The sequence below is a fragment of the Bos indicus x Bos taurus genome, chromosome 8 (assembly GCF_003369695.1).
Source record: "Bos indicus x Bos taurus breed Angus x Brahman F1 hybrid chromosome 8, Bos_hybrid_MaternalHap_v2.0, whole genome shotgun sequence".
Taxonomy (NCBI): domain Eukaryota; kingdom Metazoa; phylum Chordata; class Mammalia; order Artiodactyla; family Bovidae; genus Bos; species Bos indicus x Bos taurus.
This window is the reverse complement of record NC_040083.1, coordinates 38,067,162-38,087,440: the sequence shown is the minus strand read 5'-3', so window position 1 is coordinate 38,087,440 and position 20,279 is coordinate 38,067,162. Positions and strand designations below refer to the sequence as shown.

At 39.6% G+C, this 20,279-nt stretch overlaps 1 protein-coding gene across 2 annotated transcripts in view; it reads right to left on the bottom strand.

Annotated features, from left to right (window-relative positions):
- The window catches only part of GLDC (glycine decarboxylase), an 88,124-nt gene that overhangs the window by 28,199 nt on the left and 39,646 nt on the right, over positions 1-20,279 (bottom strand). Inside the window, exons 11-16 of one of the 2 annotated variants that reach the window (XM_027549312.1) lie at positions 19,220-19,300; positions 16,752-16,849; positions 16,186-16,270; positions 15,971-16,012; positions 14,864-15,006; positions 10,543-10,605 (exon numbers count right to left, since the gene is read on the bottom strand). In XM_027549312.1, coding sequence (XP_027405113.1) covers positions 10,543-10,605; positions 14,864-15,006; positions 15,971-16,012; positions 16,186-16,270; positions 16,752-16,849; positions 19,220-19,300 — 512 coding nt within the window. The remainder of the gene's footprint in view (positions 1-10,542; positions 10,606-14,863; positions 15,007-15,970; positions 16,013-16,185; positions 16,271-16,751; positions 16,850-19,219; positions 19,301-20,279) is intronic. The other variant, XM_027549313.1, reaches the window with a different exon arrangement.

Sequence of the window (20,279 nt, the reverse complement as noted above, 5' to 3'; positions counted from 1 at the left end):
TGGAAAAAGAATTTTTTTAAAAAGTGGATATATTTACATGTATAACTGATTCACTTTTATGTATAGTGGAAACTAACACATTGTAAATGAACTATACTCCAATAAAAATTTAAAAATGGATTTTGTATTTCCTTCTGTGTTTTTCTCATGACTTCTACTCATCTTGTGTTGGAAGATCAATCAAAGAAGGAAAGAAGAGACTGGAGCTAGGAGCCAGTAATCTAAGAGAAAGGCAGTATGCCAAAGACTTGATCAGAAATGCTGGATGTTTTCTGGCTTAGATACTCTTAAAATCAGTCATGTTCCAAAAAAGTGCAAAGATATATTCTAAATCCTACATAAGGATTATTCCTGGGGTACTATGAAAATAAAGGGAATTATTAGTGCCACCTGTTGGTGAAAAAGCATTATGAACAGTATCTGCTTATCTGCATAACCCAGACTGAGAACTCATCAGAAAAGTACTACATGTGGAAGGGCAGCTAGGATAGTGGTTTTCTGACACCTATTCAAAACCAAGGGATTATACTGCATAGCACAGGGGACTCGATTCAATACTCTGTAATGGCCCAAATAGGAAAAGAATCTTAAGGGTGACCCACTTTGCTATAAACCCAAAACTAACACAACATTGTAAATCTACTATAAAATAAAAATTAAATTTCTGCATGGTTTTTAAACTTATGAAAAAGTTAACATAGAACCCATTTTGCATGACTGCAGAATATGCTACAATTCATGACTTAGGGTGAATCCTAGAAGTCACCCAAATTCAAGCTGAATTATACTATTCATGAACTGAGAAAACAGTAGCATGTTTTATTTATAATAGTCAAAGTGGGATGTTGTATTGATACAAATCAAAAGGTATTAAAAATGTGCTCTAGAGAAAATGATCATGTTATGTATGGATCATAACTGAAAATTTAGGTGCTTATAATTTCAGGTTTATACATTTTTTAAATTATTCTTGTTTTAATTTTCTCTAGATATCCTTTAGAAAATCATTAAATAGGTTAACACACCATTGTAGCTCACACACCAATGGCCACATTTAATGTGCAGTTTCAGAGAAGTTTTCTTTTAAGCTGTCTATTAGTCAGTGGGCCTATTTTATTTGTAACAACATCTGAAATTCTTAAGTTTTCTACACGATGTCCCTAAAAAATATTACATTTAAAAAGACATTTTTGTGAAAAAGATTTTTTGAGTGATAAACTGTAAATTTAAATATGAAGTGAATTCCTTCCCATCTATAATATCTAACACCTAGCCCATTGCAAAAACGGAAACATTTGGAAGCTAAAATATGCATCATTATCCAATGAAACCAAGATTTTTGTAGATATAAGATTATTCTAAAATTTATATGTAAAGACAAAGCAACTGAAATAGCATTCTGGAAAAGAAAAAAGAGGAATCAGTCCTGCTTCTAATGTCAAAGCTCTCCTTGACCTGATGTCCCTTTTCAAGTAGTTAGACAACAAGCTCCTCTGGATCTTAGTCTACATCTGTCACATGGGGATAATGCCACCCAATTTACAGATGAATTTAAAATTAGTATTATAAAAGTAATACATTCTGATTTTTTAAAAACTTCATCAATGAGAAAAGGGATGAAGCTTAAGGTAAAAAAAAAAAAAAAAGCCCCTAATTCTTACCAGTTTTACTCCCTCAAAAGAAGCACTATTCCTAATTTCTTGTGATACATAATGTTTTTTGTTTGTTTTTTACTGAAGGATAGTTGCGTTATAGAATTTTGTTTTCTGTCAAACCTCAACATGAATCAGCCATAGGTACACATATATCCCCTCCCTTTTGGACCTCCCTCCCATTTCCCTCCCCATCCCACCCCTCTAGGTTGCTACAGAGCCCCTGTTTGAGTTTCCTGAGTCATACAGCAAATTCCCACTGGCTATCTATTTTACATATGGTAATTAAGTTTCCACATTACTCTTTTCATACATCTCACCCTCTCCTCCCCTCTCCCCATGTCCATAAGTCTATTTTCTATGTCTGTTTCTCTATTGCTGCCCGGTAAAATTCTTCAGTACTACTTTTCTAGATTCTGTATATGTGCGTTAGAATACGATATTTATCTGTCTTTCTGACTCACTTCACTCTGTATAATACGTTCTAGGTTCATCCATCTCATCAAAACTGACTCAAGTGTGTTTCTTTTTATGACTGAGAAATATTCCATTGTGCATATGTACCACAACTTCTTTATTCATTCATTCATTTGTCGATGGACATCTAGGTTGTTGTAATGGGCATCTAGCACTATTGTAAATAGTGCTGCAATGAACAGTGGGATACACGTGCCTTTTCCAGCCCTGGTTTCCTCAGGGTATATGCCTAGGAGTGGGATTGCTGGGTCATATCATATGGTGGTTTTATCCTTAGTTTTTTAAGGAATCTCCATACCATCTTCCATAGTGGCTGTGTCAATTTATATTCCCATCAACAGTGCAAGAGAGTGTCCTTTTCTCGATACCCTCTCCAGCATTGTTTGTAGACTTTTTGATGATGGCCATTCTGATCGGTGTGAGGTGATATCTAATTGTAGTTTTGATTTGTATTTCTCTAATACTGAGCGATATTGAGCATCTTTTCATGTGTTCGTTAGCCATCTGTATGTCTTCTTTGGAGAAATGTCTGTTTAGGTCTTTTTCCTGCTTTTTGATTGGGTTGTTGTTTTTCTGGTATTGAGTTGTATGAATTGCTTGTATATTTTGGAAATTAATCCTTTGTCAGTTGCTTCATTTGCTATTATTTTCTTCCATTCTGAGGGTTGTCTTTTCACTTTGCTTATAGTTTCCTTTGCTGTGCAAAAGCTTTTAAATTTAATCAGGTCCCACTTGTTTACTTTTGTTTTTATTTCCATTACTCTAGGAGGTGAGTTATAGAGGATCTTGCTTTGATTTATGTCATTGAGTGTTTTGCCTATGTTTTCCTCTAAGAGTTTTATAGTTTCTGGTCTCACATTTAGGTCTTTAATCCATTGAGTTTATCTTTGTGTGTGTTGTTAGGAAGTGTTCTAATTTCATTACATGTAGCTGTCCAGTTTCCCCAGCACCATTTACTGAAGAGGCTGTCTTTGTCCCATTGTATATTCTTGCCTCCTTTATCAAAAATAAGGTACTCATAGGTGCATGGGTTTATTTCTGGGCTTTCTATATTGTTCCATTCGTCTGTATTTCTCTTTCTGTGCCAGCACCATATTGTCTTGATGACTGTAGCTTTGTAGTATAATCTGAAGTCAGGAAGATTAATTCCTCCAGCTCCATCCTTCTTTCTCAAGACTGCTTTGGCTATTCAGGGTCTGATCACAGCTTCAATTTCAGTGCTTGTGACTGGGTTGTCCATAATTTCTATTTCTTCCTGGTTCAGTCTTGGAAGGTTGAACTTTTCTAAGAATCTGTCCATTTCTTCCAGGTTATCTGTTTTATTGCCATATAGTTGTTCATAACGGTCTCTTATAATCCTTTGTATTTCTGCACTGTCTGTTGTAACCTCTCCTTTTTCATTTCTACTTTTGTTGATTTGATTCTACTCTCTTTTGTCCTTGATGAGTCTGGCTAAAGGTTTGTCAATTTTGTTTATCTTCTCAAAGAACCAGCTTTTAGTTTTATAAATCTTTACCATTGTTTCTTTCATTTCTTTTTCATTTATTTCTGCTCAGATATTTATGATTTCTTTCCTTCTACTAATTTTGGGTTATTTCTGTTCTTCCTTTCCAGTTGTTTCAGGTGTAAAGTTAGGTTGTCTATTCGATATTTTTCTTATTTTTTGAGGTAGGATTGTATTGCTATAAACTTCCCTCTTAAAACTGCTTTTGCCGCATTCCATAGGTTTTGAGTTGTCATGTTTTCATTGTCATTTGTTTCTAGAAATTGTTTGATTTCCTTTTTGATTTCTTCAGTAACCTGTTGGTTATTTAGAAACATGTTGTTTAATCTCCATGTGTTTGTGTTTCTTACAGGTTTTTTTCCTTGTAGTTGAAGATGCTTGATATGATTTCAATTTTCTTAAATTTATTGAAGTTTGATTGTGACCCAAGATGTGGTCTATCCTGGAGAATGTTCCATATCCACTTGAGAAGAAAGCATATTCTTCTGCATTTGGATAGAATGTCCTGAAGATATCAGTGGCATCCATCTCATCTAATGTATCACTTAAGATTTGCATTTCCTCATAAATTTCCTGTTTTGATGAGCTGTTCATTGGTGTGAGTGGGGTGTCAAAGTCTCCTACTGTTATTGTGTTACTGTCAACTTCTCCTTTTATGTTTGTTAGTGTTTGTCTTATGTATTGAGGTTCTCCTATTTGGTTGCATAGATATTTACAATCGTTATGTCTTCCTCTTGGATTGATCCTTTGATCATTATGTAGTGTCCTTATCTCTTGTAATTTTCTATATTTTAAGGTTTATTTGTCTGATATAAGGATTGCTACTCCAGCTTTCTTTTGCTTCCAATTTGCATGGAATCTATTTTACCATCCTCTGACTTTCAGCCTGTATTTGTCTTTAGGTCTGAAGTGGGTTTCTTATAGACAGCATATATATGTCTTATTTTTTTTAATCCATTCAGCCAGTCTGTGTCTTTTGGTTGGAGCATTTAATCCATTTACATTTAAAGTAGTTATTGACATATATGCTCCTATTGCCATTTTCTTAATTGTTTGGGTTTGATTTTATAGATCTTTTTTCTTCTTTTGTATTTCTTCACTATATAAGTCCCTTAAACATTTGTGTAAAGCTGGTCTGGCGGTACTGAATTCTCCTTAACTTTTGCTTGTCTGAAAAGCTTTTGATTCCTCCATCAATTTTGAATGAGATCCTTGCCAGGTACAGTAATCTTAGTTATAGATTTTTCCCTTTCAGTACTTTAAATATATCCTGCCATTCCCTTCTGGCCTAAAGAGTTTCTGCTAAAAGATCGGCTGTTAAATGTGTGGGGTTTCCCTTGTATGTTACTTGTTGCTTCTCCCTTACTGTTTTTAATATTCTTTGTGTTTAGTCTTTGTTTGATTAGTATGTGTCTTGGCATGTTTCTCCTTGGGTTTATCCTGTATGGGACTCTTTGCCCCTCTTGGACTTGACTATTTCATTTTCCATGTTGGGGAAATTCTCAACTATAATGTCTTCAAAAATTTTCTCATACCCTTTTTTTTCTTCTTATTGTTCTGGGACCCCTATAATTCAAATCTTGGTACATTTGATATTGTCCCAGAGGTATCTGAGACTGTCCTCAGCTCTTTTCATTCTTTTTACTTTATTCTGTTCTTTAGAAGTTATGTCCACCATTTTATCTTCCAGCTCACTGATTCAATCTTCTACTTCAGATATTCTGGTATTGATTCCTTCTAGAGTATTTTTAATTTCAGCAACTGTGTTGTTTGTCTCTGTATGCTTATTCTTTAATTCTTCTAGGTCTTTGTTAATTGATTCTTGCATTGTCTCCATTTTGTTTTCCAGGTTTTTTTTTTTAAATCACTTTTACTATCATTATTCTGAATCCTTTTTCAGGTAGTTTGCCTATTTCTTCTTCATTTATTTGGACTTCTGTGTTTCTAGTTTGCTCTTTCATTTGTGTAGTATTTCTCTGCCTTTTCATTAATTTTTTAACTTATTGTGTTTGGGGTCTCCTTTTCCCAAGCTTCAAGGAAAGTTGAACTCTTTCCTTGAAGAAGGTTGAATTATTTCCTCCTTTTGGTTTCTGCCTTCCTGAGGTTGGTCCAGTGGTTTGTGTAAGCTTGGTATAAGGTGAGATTTGTGCTGAGTTTTTGTTTGTGTTTGTTTGTTTTTCCTCTGATGGACAAGGCTGAGTGAGGTGGCACTCCTGTCTGCTGATGATTGGGTTTGTATTTTTGTTTTGTTTGTTGTTTAGATGAGGCGTCACGCACAGGGTGCTACTGGTGGTTGGGTGATGCTGGGTCTTGTATTCAAGTGGTTTCTTTTGTGTGAGTCCTCACCATTTGGTACTTCCTAGGGTTAGTTCTCTGGTAGTCTAGGGTCTTGAAGTCAGTGCACCCACTCCAAAGGCTCAGGGCTTGATCTCTATTGCCTGCAGTTAGTTGTTGTGGTCTTGATAAGTTGATGAATGAAAAGAACCCGAGGTCTTGCAAGGTCCTCTTCAGGAGAACATTGAGAAGGACCAGAACCCTGTCCTGCCTGCATCTGAGGTCCACAGGAGTGGCCTTCTCGGAGGAACTGGACATTTCACAGGACCATGACTCTGCAAAAGGCTTGCAGAACCACACTGCGCTTGGGAGCCAGAGTATGAAGACCACATGAAGTGTCTTGTGACAAATAATGTTTTGATGTTCAACATTTTAATGCCAAACTATCCTCATTAAACCCTTCTTTACTTTAAAAATACCATCCTCAAGTAGTTAGGAATAAAAAAAAATGACCCAAGTGAAATGTTAGCTAAGAAACTGACATTATGGTAAAACTAATCACAGTAAAAGGATTAACAAAACAGCTACTGTGTCAAAATGATCTGAATCAGTACATGGCAACCTCAGAGGACCACTCTCAAGAAAACATGATAAAGTGAGAAAACATGGTAAACAGGCAGGATAAAGAGGATATGCTTCCATACCTCAGAAGGAATTCAATCAAACTCTCTGTTGCATAACTCAAATATTCCCAACAGTATCTAGGTCTCTGCTTCAAATACCTTTAAATAAAACCCCCTCAATATGTTCTTACCAATCTCTATCTAATTTGACATAAATTATAAATTCTATGCTTAACCTTTGAATTCTGGGCAAAAAACATCTGGATGGATCTAGCCAACCTAACCTTTCTGATATCTCAAGAGCACCTTAAAGCAGTGGTTTTCAAGCTCAACATCCCCAGATATCCCTGGGGGACTAGGGAGAAATATAAAGTCTTGGCTCACACCCCAAGTGTACTGAATCAGAATTCTAGGGGTTCAGCCAAATGCAAGAACCATCCCTCGAATGAACTGGTTCAAAATTGGGAAGGGAGTACATCAAGACTGTATATTGTCACCCTGCTTATTTAACTTCTATGCAGAGTACATCATGTGAAACACTGGGCTGGATGAAGCACAAACTGGAATCAAGATTGCCAGGAGAAATATCAGTCACCTCAGATAATGCAGATGACACCATCCTTATGGCAGAAAGTAAAGAGGAACTAAAGAGCCTCTTGATGAAAGTGAAAGAGGAGAGTGAAAAAGTTGACTTAAAACTCAACATTCAAAAACTAGGATCATGGTATCTGGTCCCATCACTTCAGGGCAAATAAATAGAGAAAAAATGGAAACAGTGGCAGACTATTTTCTTGGGCTCCAAAGTTACTGGATGATGACTACAGCCACGAAATTAAAAGACACTTGCTCCTTGGAAGAAAAGCTATGACAAACCTAGACAGCATATTAAGTAGTAGAGACATCACTTTGCCAACAAATGTCTGTATAGCCAAAGCTATGGTTTTTCCAATAGTCATGTACGGAGAGAGAGTTGGACCCTAAAGAAGGCTGAGCATCAAAGAATTGATACTTTCAAACTGTGGTGCTAGAGAAGACTCTTGAGAGTCCCTTGGACTGCAACGAGATCAAATCAGTCAATCCTAAAGGAAATAAACCCTGAATATTCTTTGGAAGTACTGATGCTGAAACTGAAGTGTCAATACTTTGGTCACCTGATGTGAAGAGCCAATTCACTGGAAAAGACGCTGATGCTGGGAAAATACTGAGGGCAGGAAAAGAAGGGGGCATAAGAGGATGAGATGGTTGGATGGCATCATTGACTCAATAGACTTGGGTTTAAGCAAACTCCACGAGATAGTGAAGGACAGGGAAGCCTGGGGTGCTACAGCCCATGGAGTCACAAAGAGTCAGACACAACTAAATGACTGAAGAACTACAACAACCCCTCCAAAACCTTACAAACTGCAAAAAATCCAAATATACTCTTGAGAGTCAAGAAACTGGGGAGAAGAGATCCTTCTCATTGCTTTATATTTCCCCCAAGATGGCTCTTTTCATCCTTCATCTTCTTTCTCTTTCTAGCAGTCTGAGTATCTCCCTGGAATATCAGTCACTCATCAGAGAGGGTCTCTGATATCTGGCCTCCCAGAGCTCTCTGTAGGGCAGGGTTCTGAAGCTGCACTAGGCCCACTAGGAAAATGAAAGTAAAAGCTGCTCAGTCATCTCTGACTCTTCCCAACCCCATGGACTATACAGTCCATGGAATTCTCCAGGCCAGAATACTGGAGTGGGTAACCTTTCCCTTCTCCAGGGTATCTTCCCAATCCAGGGATCGAACCCAGGTCTTCCGCTCTGCAGGTGAATTCTTTACTAGCTGAACCACAAGGGAAGCCCTAGGCCCTCTAGGAAAGCAAGTCAGAAATGATCAATGACATGTCTGCTCAATGACACTGACCATGAACTTAGGAAAGAAGGGGAGGGAGATGGCCAATATCAAGTGTTTGATGCTCTTTGTTGTCCATGGTGGCTCAGATGGTAAAGAATCCGCCTGCAATGTGAGAGACCTGGGCTTGATCCCTGGTTGGGGAGATGCCCTGGAGGAGAAAATGGCAACCTACTCCAGTATTCTTGTCTGTAGAATCCCCATGGACAGAGAAGCCTGACAGGCTACAGTCCGGGGCGGGGGGCGGTGTCACAAAGAGTCGGACACAACTGTGTGACTAAGCACAGCATACAGTGATCTGCACACCACAGTCATGATCTTGTGATCATGACTTAGCCTTCAAAGGCCAGTTTTAAAGTTCACTCCACTGGAAGATATGAGTCATCTAACTAAACCTCCTTCTTTGGGGTTCCTCCAGGGCAACACACTTTCCAACCCAATAATGTACATTAGAATCACCTAAGGGCTTTTTAAACACTCAGTGAGGCTGGGTACTGCCCCTGGAGGAGATTCCAATGTAGCTAGTTTACAGGTGGGGAGGACATGGCTCCCCACGTAATTCTAATATAAAGCCAGGACTGAAAGCCCTGCAGCCCTGTGGTTTTCACGGTGTGGTAGCCAAACCAGCACATCAGCACCATCCAGGATTATATTAGAAATATGAATTCTCAGGCCTCAATCCAGACTTATTAGATCAGAAACTGTGGTGGTGGGGCTGAGCAATTTCACAAGCCCTACAGGTGATTCTCATGTATAATCAAGTTGGAGAGTCATTGAGTGTGTCCTGTTCACATCTCGTTTAAGAACCTTACCAGGAGGAGATTCCAGGAAAGTAACTGCTAGTTCCATCTACACTCAAGATCACAGTTTGCAGTTTTTAAAGACAAAAACAACTTCCGCACTATTATAAGCCAAGTAAGTGAATAATAATTCCAGCTTGTCTTTCACTTTAGATATCCATGGAAGGTGTTAATTACTGTTTCTGTCTGCCTCAAATAGTACATCATAATTCTAACCTAGCAGTTCCCAGAGTATTTATTTGTGTGCTGCTGAGTGATTTTCAGAGTGTCACCGTGGTATGGGGAGCAAGCTGAAGCAAGCTGTCCTGGGCACAGTAGGAAATGGAAAGGTAATTAAATATTATTTGGTTATGTTCTCCACCAAGCTGGAAATACTCTCTAGGTTCATAGACTGAGCAAATAAATAAGAGAAATGGGAACAAGTTTCTTGACATTTGTGTTTTAAGTTCTTTAAACAACTTTGGGATCTAACTGTTGCAGGAAATAGACCAAGGGAAGGCTTGGCTACTCGAAGCAAAGATTTCATGCCACAGTTTATGGTTATAAAATCCTTCATCATCCACATTTATCAGCCATACCTCAATGAAATCTCAGTCAAATCAAGAAGGCAGTGTTCCTTGCTTGCTGTACAGGAGACAAAACTACACCTAGCTCTAGGGAGGAAGCCACATAACAGAGCTCTGGGGACCTGACATATTCCGGGTGCTAACCTTTCCTTTACGCTGCTGGTTTCCCCTCAGAAAAAAAAATACACTGAAGAGAAAGGCCATATGGCAGCCTCCATCCAGGCAGGAACTACTAGCGAAAGAGAGAATAAATGCCTTCTGTGAGCGTAACACCGGACTGCGCTGGATTGGAAGACATTATGAGGGCCCAGGAGTGGAGTCCAGCAGAGTCATCAGGAAAACATGCAGAAACACTCAGGTTTATGCCTGAAAATTGCAGTTCTCCTGCTTAGGCATTTTAGAACCGTAGAGTTGCACTTCGAGTCCACTTGATGTTAAATATTCCTCTATTCTACAGAGCTTGGCTCTTTTTCCCTTTGTTGCAAGCCTGCCTCATTTTGTTTGAGTACTGCATTGCTGCAAAGGAAGACAGGTGGTCTGCCTCAACCCCAGGGCAGGTTCCCCTGAGATCAGGAGCGCCAGAGTGAAAATGAATCTGTAAGCATCTTATTAAGAATTTAAGTGTTTTGCCATATGCATGTCCCCCACAATAAAAATAACATTTTTGAATTGTATTAAAAATATATATCATGATTTTTAAAAAAAATTTAGTAATATAAAATACCATAAAGACAAAAAGTAAATATCATTTGAAATTCTATCACCTTGAGATAATTATTTGGGTGTCCATCCTTTGATCCTCTTTCCATCTATGCCTCTGCATAGATCTGTAAAACAGTATGGCAGTCCCTCAAAAAATTAAACATAGAATTACCATATATCCAATAATTTCATGTCTGGGTATACATCCAAAAGAACTGCTAGGGCTCAAATAGGTATTTGTACACCAGTGTTCACAGCAGCATTATTCCCTATAACCAAGAGGTCCAAGCAACCCAAATGTTCACTGATGGGTGAATGGATAAACAAAATGTGGTATATGCATACAATGGAGTATTATTCGGCCTTTAAAAACGAGAGACATTCTGACATGCCACAACATTGTTGAACTTTGAAGATCTTATGCTAAATAAAATAAGCCAGATAGAAGGACAAATATTGTATGATTCATTCATATGATGCACCTAGAGTAGCCAAGTTAATAGTGACAGAAGGTAGAATCATGGTTGCTAGGGGCTGGGGTACGGGCTAAGTGAGGAAGTATTGCTTAATGGGTACAGAATTTCGATTTGGGAAGGTAAAGAAGTTCTGGAAATGGATGAAGTTCTGGAACTTGATGGTTTTACAATGATGTGAAGGTAATGAATGCCATTAAACTTGACAGTTAAAAAACAGGTAAAATAATAAATTATGCTCTGGATATTTCACCACAATGAAAAACTAAGGTAGAAAATATTTTAGGAAGTAGCAGCTGATGCTATTTCCTAAAAATTATGCCATACTTACCTTTTAAATATCATGCAGTAACAAAAACTGAAGGGAAACATATTCAGATTCTAAACTTTCAGTGACTGGACTCTAGAATTATATAGACACATTAACCAATTCCAACTAGTCAGGCATAATAAAAGCACCAGGAAATGGTCCCTTGATAATAAGAGATTACTAAGCCCCCTGTTTTACAAGTGTAACTTCGGTGGCTAACATGGTACACTAAATTCTTTTTCTGTGCAGAGTGGTCAAGAAACTTGTTTCTTCTTACAGTAACTATAAAGCTTACATTGGCCCCTGAGATTTCACTAGCCAGCAGTAAATCGTGACGAACTAAACTGTAAGTAGTTGGCCCTGTGGTAGACTGACTCTGAGACCTGGAACACAGAATTATAAGACCTGGGAAAAAAAACTACCACAAATAAACCAAGATGGAGGCTGTAGTAAGCTAAAAATAAAATCATTCACATACAATACGTGGTAGATGCCTTTCTCTTTTCCCGAATGAGACATCAAATTTCCTAACTCACTGGAAACATAGCCCCTGTATTTTCCCAACAAAGAAGGAGGCATTTCCCCATCTGTCACAGCAGCCTCTGCTTAGGACCAGAAATATCTACTAAGCTTCAAAGGAGCCTCTGTAACTCTGAAGTCAGCTCTTGGAAATGGGTGGTGTGTCCAGGAAGTTCTGAGCTGGAGAAGGCATCACTGCCCAGAACTACAAAATAATAATGATTTCTTTTCCTCCTCCATGGAAAATGGGGTCTCACTGGCAATCATACAAATGAGGAGAGTAAGAGAGAGAAAGAGCATCAGGTTAACTGAGGAGAAGAGAGAAACTTGTAAGATGATGGTTCTCAACCTTGGCTGCAAGCTGGAATCACCTGGGGGTTCTTAAAGAAAAACCCATGTGTGCATCCCTTCCCTCCTCGTACTCTTTCCCCATCAAGATGTTGATTCTATCTGGGACTGTGAGCTGAACACCAGGATTTTTTATAGACTCATCATATGAGTCTAGTTTCCAGCCCAGGCCTAGGAACCACTGCTTTACAAAAGGAGAACCTCCTCATCCTTCAGTCAGTCTTCTGGAGACTCTTCAGAGGACCTCAATTTTTTGCAAGAGCTAATGATTTAAAACATGTTAAAGTGGTCCTGCAAAATAGCTCTTCAATAAGACACAGAAGATGTGATCATATTCCATCACTAGAGGGCAGTTTCTTCATTGTCAATACTTAATTAAGGTACTGCCCCACGTGAATTCACTCAGGTTCCTCTCGTAAAAAAAAAAAGCTGCATGATGATTTTTTAATGAAGGTATACTACCACCTGACTTTCATAAACGTCAGTTCCGTCCTATTTATGAAATGGGTGTTTGAGAGTCTAATATTAAAAAGGTTTTGTGTCCTTTTATTTGTCACATGCCCTCTTTCTAAATGGTTTGTATTGTATGGGATATGTTGTTTTCATAAAGTGTACGGCTCTGCTGTTACCTATGTTACCAAAACAGGAGGGAAGGTGTGATAGTATCTGACTAAGATCTGATTACTTTCTGTCTCAGAAAGTGAGCCGATAAATTGGCTCAGTTTTAAAATCACTTGATTTTTTAATCTTGAAATAGAAATTTGGCATTTCTAACAAGCTTCTAGGTGATGCCAATGTTGTGACTGCTGGTGGAGAAACCACACTGAGTAGTGGGAGGTAGAGAAGCTGGGGGCAGACACAAGATTCCTCTTCTGAAGATATCCTCAGATGTTGATGACATGTCTGCCTGCCATTCTATTCCCATGAAGACAGAAAGACCACAGATCCAGTGGATCCAAGCTGGATATGCATCAGAATCATTTGGTTGCTTCTTAAAAGCAAAGATTTTTAGTCTCAACCCCTGAAAACCAGTAGGTCTCGAAGAGGGCCCAGGAATTTATATTTTTTAACAAGTACCCAGGAGATGTTATGATGTCCTTCTGTTTTTGTTGTTGTTTTCATGTTTAAAGGCAAATGTATTCCATTCCTTTCCATGCAAAACATAATAAGGTATCTTATATGCTTGTTGTTTCTTTTCCAAATGAAGTTTGGAAACTTGATTTGGAGCCTCCAAATAAGTCTGGATCCTCCAACCTTGGAGGATCCACTCATCCTCTACAGAGAGCCATCTTATACAATGTTCTGCTAAGCATCTTACATAGGAGAGACTTGCTGACTAGTTAAGAGGTTTGTGCTGGGAGAAGAGCTAATGTCTACCGTCTCTTCTGTTACCATCAAGCTCACAGAAGGGCCATTGTCAACTTGTATCAAAAGATGCCTACAGAAACCATTCAGAGAGTCCATGGCAGGGAGGAAGGCACCAGACAAGAGATTTGCTCTTCTATGATTGGGTCAAGAGTCTCAAAGTTTCCATTAAGTCCTAGTCTCCAAAGCCATGCATAGTTAGTTACTTCCACTGCATTCTGTTGGAGCAGTCACAAACTTCCACTCAGATACAAGAGGGACTGTAGACCCCAGTACTCACTGGGAGGAGTGCCAAAGTCACACTTGACTGGCCACTACATTTCTGTGAGCTTGCCTGTTTTTGAAAATCACTTTTGCTCAAAATTTTTTATTTTACAGAGACTAAGGCCAGAAAAGGGGAAAGGATCTTTCAAGGTTATTGACATAACAAACTAGGATCCAGACTCTCCTGGTCCTACTAGATTGAGGCATTGCTGCTTATAAGGAGCTCAATTCTGATTCTTAAACGGTAAGATGGATGTAGTAACTACCTTTCAAAGATGGCCACAGTGAACCAGGATTTTCCACATTCACAACCACATGTTGGCCCCTTCCACATTTAATTTGGGCTGCCCTAAATTTTTCCAGTGGTCATGTATGGATGTGAGAGTTGGACTGTGAAGAAAGCTGAGCGCAGAAGAATTGATGCTTTTGAACTGTGGTGTTGGAGAAGACACTTGAGAGTCCCTTGGACTGCAAGGAAATCCAACCAGTCCATTCTGAAGGAGATCAGCCCTGGGATTTCTTTGGAAGGAATGATGCTGAAGCTGAAACTCCAGTACTTTGGCCACCTCATGCGAAAAGTTGACTCATTGGAAAAGACTCTGATGCTGGGAGGGATTGGGGGCAGGGGGAGAAGGGGACGACAGAGGATGAGATGGCTGGATGGCATCACCGACTCGATGGATGTGAGTTTGAGTGAACTCTGGGAGTTGGTGATGGACAGGGAGGCCTGGCGTGCTGCAATTCATGGGGTCACAAAGAGTCGGACATGACTGAGTGACTGAACTAAAGTGAACTGAAAATGCTATGACGGATAGAATGCTCTGGAAGGGATGCTGTGTAACTCCAGAGGCTGAGCCTGAAAAGGCTTGCAGCTTCCACATCCTTCCACCTTGGAACACCCCACTTTGAACCCAGACCCAATTCTGTGAGGGAGCTTCAGCAACCACTGGAGAGGTCCACATACTCAACTGGACTCCAAGCCAGCAGCCATCACTACCTGCCCAGCTCTGAAAATGAGGCCACTTTGGATCGTCTAGTCATCCATCCCAGGGGGTATTATACTACAAAAGATAACTAAAAAGACAGAAGAAGAAATCCCTTTACCTGTTAGGCTGGAAAGAGATTCGATCGTAGCCAGTGAGTTCACACAAATCCTTCTCAAGTTCTCGGAAAAGCTGCTGGTACCCTTGAGCTTGGTCCAGAGGCACAAAGGGGTGGATGTTTGCAAATTCTTTCCATGTGATAGGCTGAAGAGCAAGAGGAGAAAGCATATGCATATGTATACATTGTAATAGTAATAACAATACTAACTTTAATAATGATGATAACGATGATAGCAATGGCTAACACAGAAATTGCTTACTATGTGTCAGGCACTAATCTAAGCACTTTAAATAAATTCATTCATTTAACTCTTACCGCAATCTTATAAAGTAAGTACTATTACTGTCTTCATTGTACAAGTGAGTCACAGTGGCCCCGGAAAGGGCACTTACACAAAAATATAACCTTTTCCTATTTTTTGAGGAACAAAAAGGCCCCCAAATTGATTTATATCCATGAAACTCAATGAGTTGTTTCAAGCATGGTTTATTCAAACTCTTGCATAGCATATATATTATTCTTTTTTTCATTAAGCAGAATAAAAAGCCAACATAAAAGTAAATGAAGAAAATCCTATTATAATAGAAAATGATTCTCTTTTCCTAATGTGATTTGTCATATCAGAATAATCCCATAGAAAAAAAAAAATAAACATGCTGGCCTAGTACAGATACTTACCAAACACCACAGCAGGATACAAAAACCTTCTGTTGATACAAGGAATAAATTAAAACCTCAATCTCAACCCTTTGGGACCGAGAAATGATTTATAGAAAGCTTAATTCCACCTGAGCTTAACAACTACAAATTGATAAAAGCTTTTAACATGGCAGATTTAAAAGGGAGTCTGGGGTAGGAGAGGTAGGAAGACATAAATGCTATATTTTTACTTATTTTAACATTTAAAAATAATTTCAGTCATAAATGTAAATGATCAGGTTGTGATAAAGTTAGGGTTTCTGCCAAGATTGTTTAAGAGTGAGGTAAGGGATTTCTAAAGTAGTTATTAATCACAGTCCCAGTGGCAGCTTCTCTCATTATCTACTTATGCACAAGCCAAGACACTGCTTCTGGTAAGTCCCCTCTTAATAGACATGACCTACTTACCGTGAGTTCAGATGAACTGTTGAGCTTCATGGTACAGGACCCCTTTAAGAAGCACAGCCAAAGTGTATTACGTTAGTGACTTCCTATGTTCCATCTGATCAGTCCTCCCATCTCCCTGAAAGGCCAACCATTCACCTCTCTTGCAGCATATTAGGTGTGACCCAAAGAGGTGGAATCAGGGTGGGGTGGGGAATGGAAATAAAGGCAGTAATTACCAGTGGAATCATGCTATGCACAAGGGAAATGTCTTTGTTTTCCAATCTCTTCATGTATCGGACAATATTTGTTTCTGAGTGATAGCTGTGAACATAGAACACAGGGTTTAGGCCAATATAATTAAATAAGAGCCCACACACATCTTTCTAAAAGGTTAAGATACACTGAGATCTACCTTCAACATACAGGTCAAATTAGGCCATGAGCAACATGCCCACAGAGTATCAGAGAGAGGGCATGGACCACCCCCCACAGACCACAGAGGATTCCCTAGGACAAGAAGCTGCCCATGGGCATGAGAGAAAGGGCTGGAAAGAAGACGCTGCTGAGTCCCTGGGTATGATCTTCAGCCTGGCAACCTCACATCCAAACTCCCATCTTATCAGGAGTAGAATTATGGGTTATGGTACCCAGGAAGCAGAGCCATCAGGAAATATGATGTGCTTTGTGCCCAGGTTAGAACTGGGATTTAGCAGTTACTCAGGCTGAACCACAATAACTGTATTGTAGTGGAAGCCACTCTCCACTGTGCTCCCAATGCAGAAGTCACACAAGCCACACAAACCTGTTGAACACTTGATGTGTGAGGAATGGGCTAGTCCTCTTGAAGGCAGTCCCTAGAATACCTCTCCGCTCCTCACCCATGCTTTCAGCAACCAGCTCCTGCACGGAGAGATCACAGACACTGAAGGGCGGAAATCAGGCCTGGAACCACATGCGAAGCAGGCTTCCATTAAGCATGTGTTGTGATAGAGCACCGGAAATTCCCTACCACCCAACCTCCCACCCCCCATCAGGGACATGTGGCATGGTGCAAAGACAGAGGTCAGGGTCATGCAGTGTGGCAAATTCTTCAAAATACCATGTTTAAGTTCCATTGAACTTAGCGACAGTAAATAGAAGCTGTACAATTTTTACTGCCAAAACAAAAATTGACATCTCCTGCATGTTCCATGGATAATGAAGCAAGTTACAGTAAATTATTTTAAAGGGCTATCTAAAAATTTACTATGATAAAGCTCAAGTAAGGATTCTTATCTGACACTGCTCTTTTGTCTTTGAGAACAATTCTAATAAAATACAAATGTCAAGGCCATTCAGTAGGATAAGGAACAGGCTCTTCAACAAATGATGCTGAGAAAACTGGATAGACACATGCAAAAGAATGAAATTGGACCCTTATCTTGCACCATACACAAAAACTAATTCAAAATGGATTAAGGACCTAAATCCACAAGCTAAAACTATGATATCTGGGACTTCCCTGGTGGCCCAGTGGCTAAGACTCCACGCTCCCAATGTAGGGGGGCCCAGGTTTGATGCCTGGTCTGGGAACTGAATCCCACATACTGCAGCTAAAGATTTCCACATGCTGCAACTAAGAACCAGTGTGCCAAAATAAATAAATTAAATATTAATAAATAAATAAAATAAAATTACAAAACTCTTAGAAGAAAGTATAGAGGCAAATCTGCATGACCTTGGATTTGGCAATGATGTCTTTATGACACCAAAAGCATGAGCAACAAAAGAAAAAAATAGATAAAAGTGTACTTTTGTGCATTAAATGACACTATCAAGAGAATTAACAGACAACCCACAGAACAGGGGAAATATTTGCAAACCATATGTCTGATAAAATATCCAAAACATATAATTAGATACATGGCTTGCTCCTCATTCTTCTCCAGGCTGATAGAATGGCTCTCTGGAGCCCTCAGTGGGTATTCCCTAAATTCCTCAAATGCATGGAACAAACACTGTGATTAAATTTAAATTAATTGTGGAATTCTAGAGGGAGGATACTTATTCAGTTTTGTTTATTAATTAGTTTAAAAGAGAACAGTGTAATACTTCTTTGATAATTTACATTTGTTTTCTGATTTGAAGTCAGGTCTCAAAGAAAACTTAGACAACCAGAACAGCACTGATAAACACTCTGGAACCTATTTCTGCTTCCTTTCATTGGTTTATTTAGCAAATATTTATTGAGTGGCTCTTATGCTATAAGCCTTGCAGAGTGTTGTGATTAACACCTTGCTACAGGTGTAGGTAGCTACTGATGCTTCTCTTCCATGTCACAGAATCTCATCCTCACATGTCCCAGCTATTTCATCATTTTAGAAACCAACTCAGTCACCCCACACTGCTTCTAGTTCTCATGTTCTCTCTCTCTCCTCCTAGCCTTTGTGGCGGCTTTTCCCAGCATCTGGAACACCTGTAGCTCCATCCTCCTTCTCTGCAATTGTGTCTGGATAGCTCCTACTTATCTTTCAGGTCTCCACTTAAGAGAACTTCTTCTGAGTCTTGGTGAGAAGCCCCTCCTCTGTGCTCATCACAGACAGTGCCCATCATAATACCTCACCTAGACTGCATTCTTGTGCTTGTTCAGATCCTCAACAGACTAGAAGCTCCATAAGGGCAGGAAATATGTCTGATGTAGCACTATCCTGGGGATGTAACAACTTCCCTGGTGGCTCAGACGGTAAAGCGTCTGCTTTGCGGGAGACCTGGGTTCGATCCCTGGGTCGGGAAGATCCCCTGGAGAAGGAAATGGCAACCCACTCCAGTACTCTTGCCTGGAAAATCCCATGGACAGAGGAGCCTGGTAGGCTACAGTCCATGGGGTCACAAAGAGTCGGACACAACTGAGCGACTTCACTTTCACTTTCACTCTGGGGACATAACACATAGTAACGACCTGGCACATATTAGGTCAGTTTTCCCAGAATCAACATAACCAAGATGTAAACGTTATGAAGCTTTGTATTAGGAATAGCTTCAATTAAGTACGATTAACAGTCCTTCCCACTAACCTGTCTAATCAGTCCTGGCTGGGGCCCAGAGCAGTGACCTCTAACTATCAGCAGTCATGGGAGCAAGAGAAAAATCAGTAGTTTAATTTTAACAGCAGGCCACCAAGGTCGTTCCTGGGCCCCCTCTCCCTCACAGCTCAGGCCCACAAGAGGCAAGGCCATCTCTGACATCTCCCCAGAGAGTCCTTATGAGGAGTGTGTATTTTAATTTACTTACTGCAGACGACTCACAGCCGAAGATCCACAACAAGTCATCCAGATCTTTTTCATTGACTGTTTCATCAAGAGAAATACCAAGCTATAGAAATGAAAATGAAAGGGAAAACATCAGCTCTAAATGTCAAGATCAGGGCTGACATAAAAAGGAATGAATTTGAGGAAGCTGTAGTGAGGTGGATGAACTTTAAGAGACCGTCTTACAGAATGAAGTCAGAAAGAGAAAAATAAGTATCTTATATTAACGCATATATATGGAATTTAGAAAAATGGTTGTGATAAACCCCTTTCAGGGTAGGAATACAGATGCAGACTAGAGAATGGGCTTGTGGACACAGAGCAGCAAGGAGAGGGTGGGATAAACTGAGAGAGGAGCTCTGACATATATACACTACAACGTTTAAAATAGATAACTAGTGGGAAGATGCTGTATAGCACAGAGAGCTCAGCTCAGTGCTCTGTAATGATCTAGAGGGGAGGGATGGCGGGGTGAGGTGGGAGGGAGGCTCACGAGGGAGGGGATATATATACACTTATGGCTGATTCATGTTGCTGAACAGCAGAAGCCAACACAACACTGTAAATCAATTATCCTCCAGTTAAAAATAAGCTTTAAAAAAAGAACTGAACACACACACACACACACACAAATCAGGGCTGAAACTCTAATAAGAGAAGTCCAAGGGGAGAAATTGCTGGACAAAACTCTCCATTGTCCTAAAAAAACAGAATATCATTATGTCCAGGTTGACTCTTTGGCAAAGCAGTCTAGTCCAGTCCCAAACTCCACAAGATCCAGAGTTTTACAGCCACATCTGAACTCGTCTGAGGGCTGCTGGACACCCCTTTTGGTACTAGATAAGCTCACCATTTTTTTCCCTTAACTTGCCTCATCTTATTGCTTATCATAGCCTTTACCTTGAACAGTCATATTGTGAATAAAGGAGTAGTATGAGCAAAATATGTGCCTAAGAGTTCCATGTATGAAAACACAACACCTTAAGGAAAGTTGACAATGAATTACCATTTAAAAAGTCACAGGGTTCCAAACTGGAAATGAA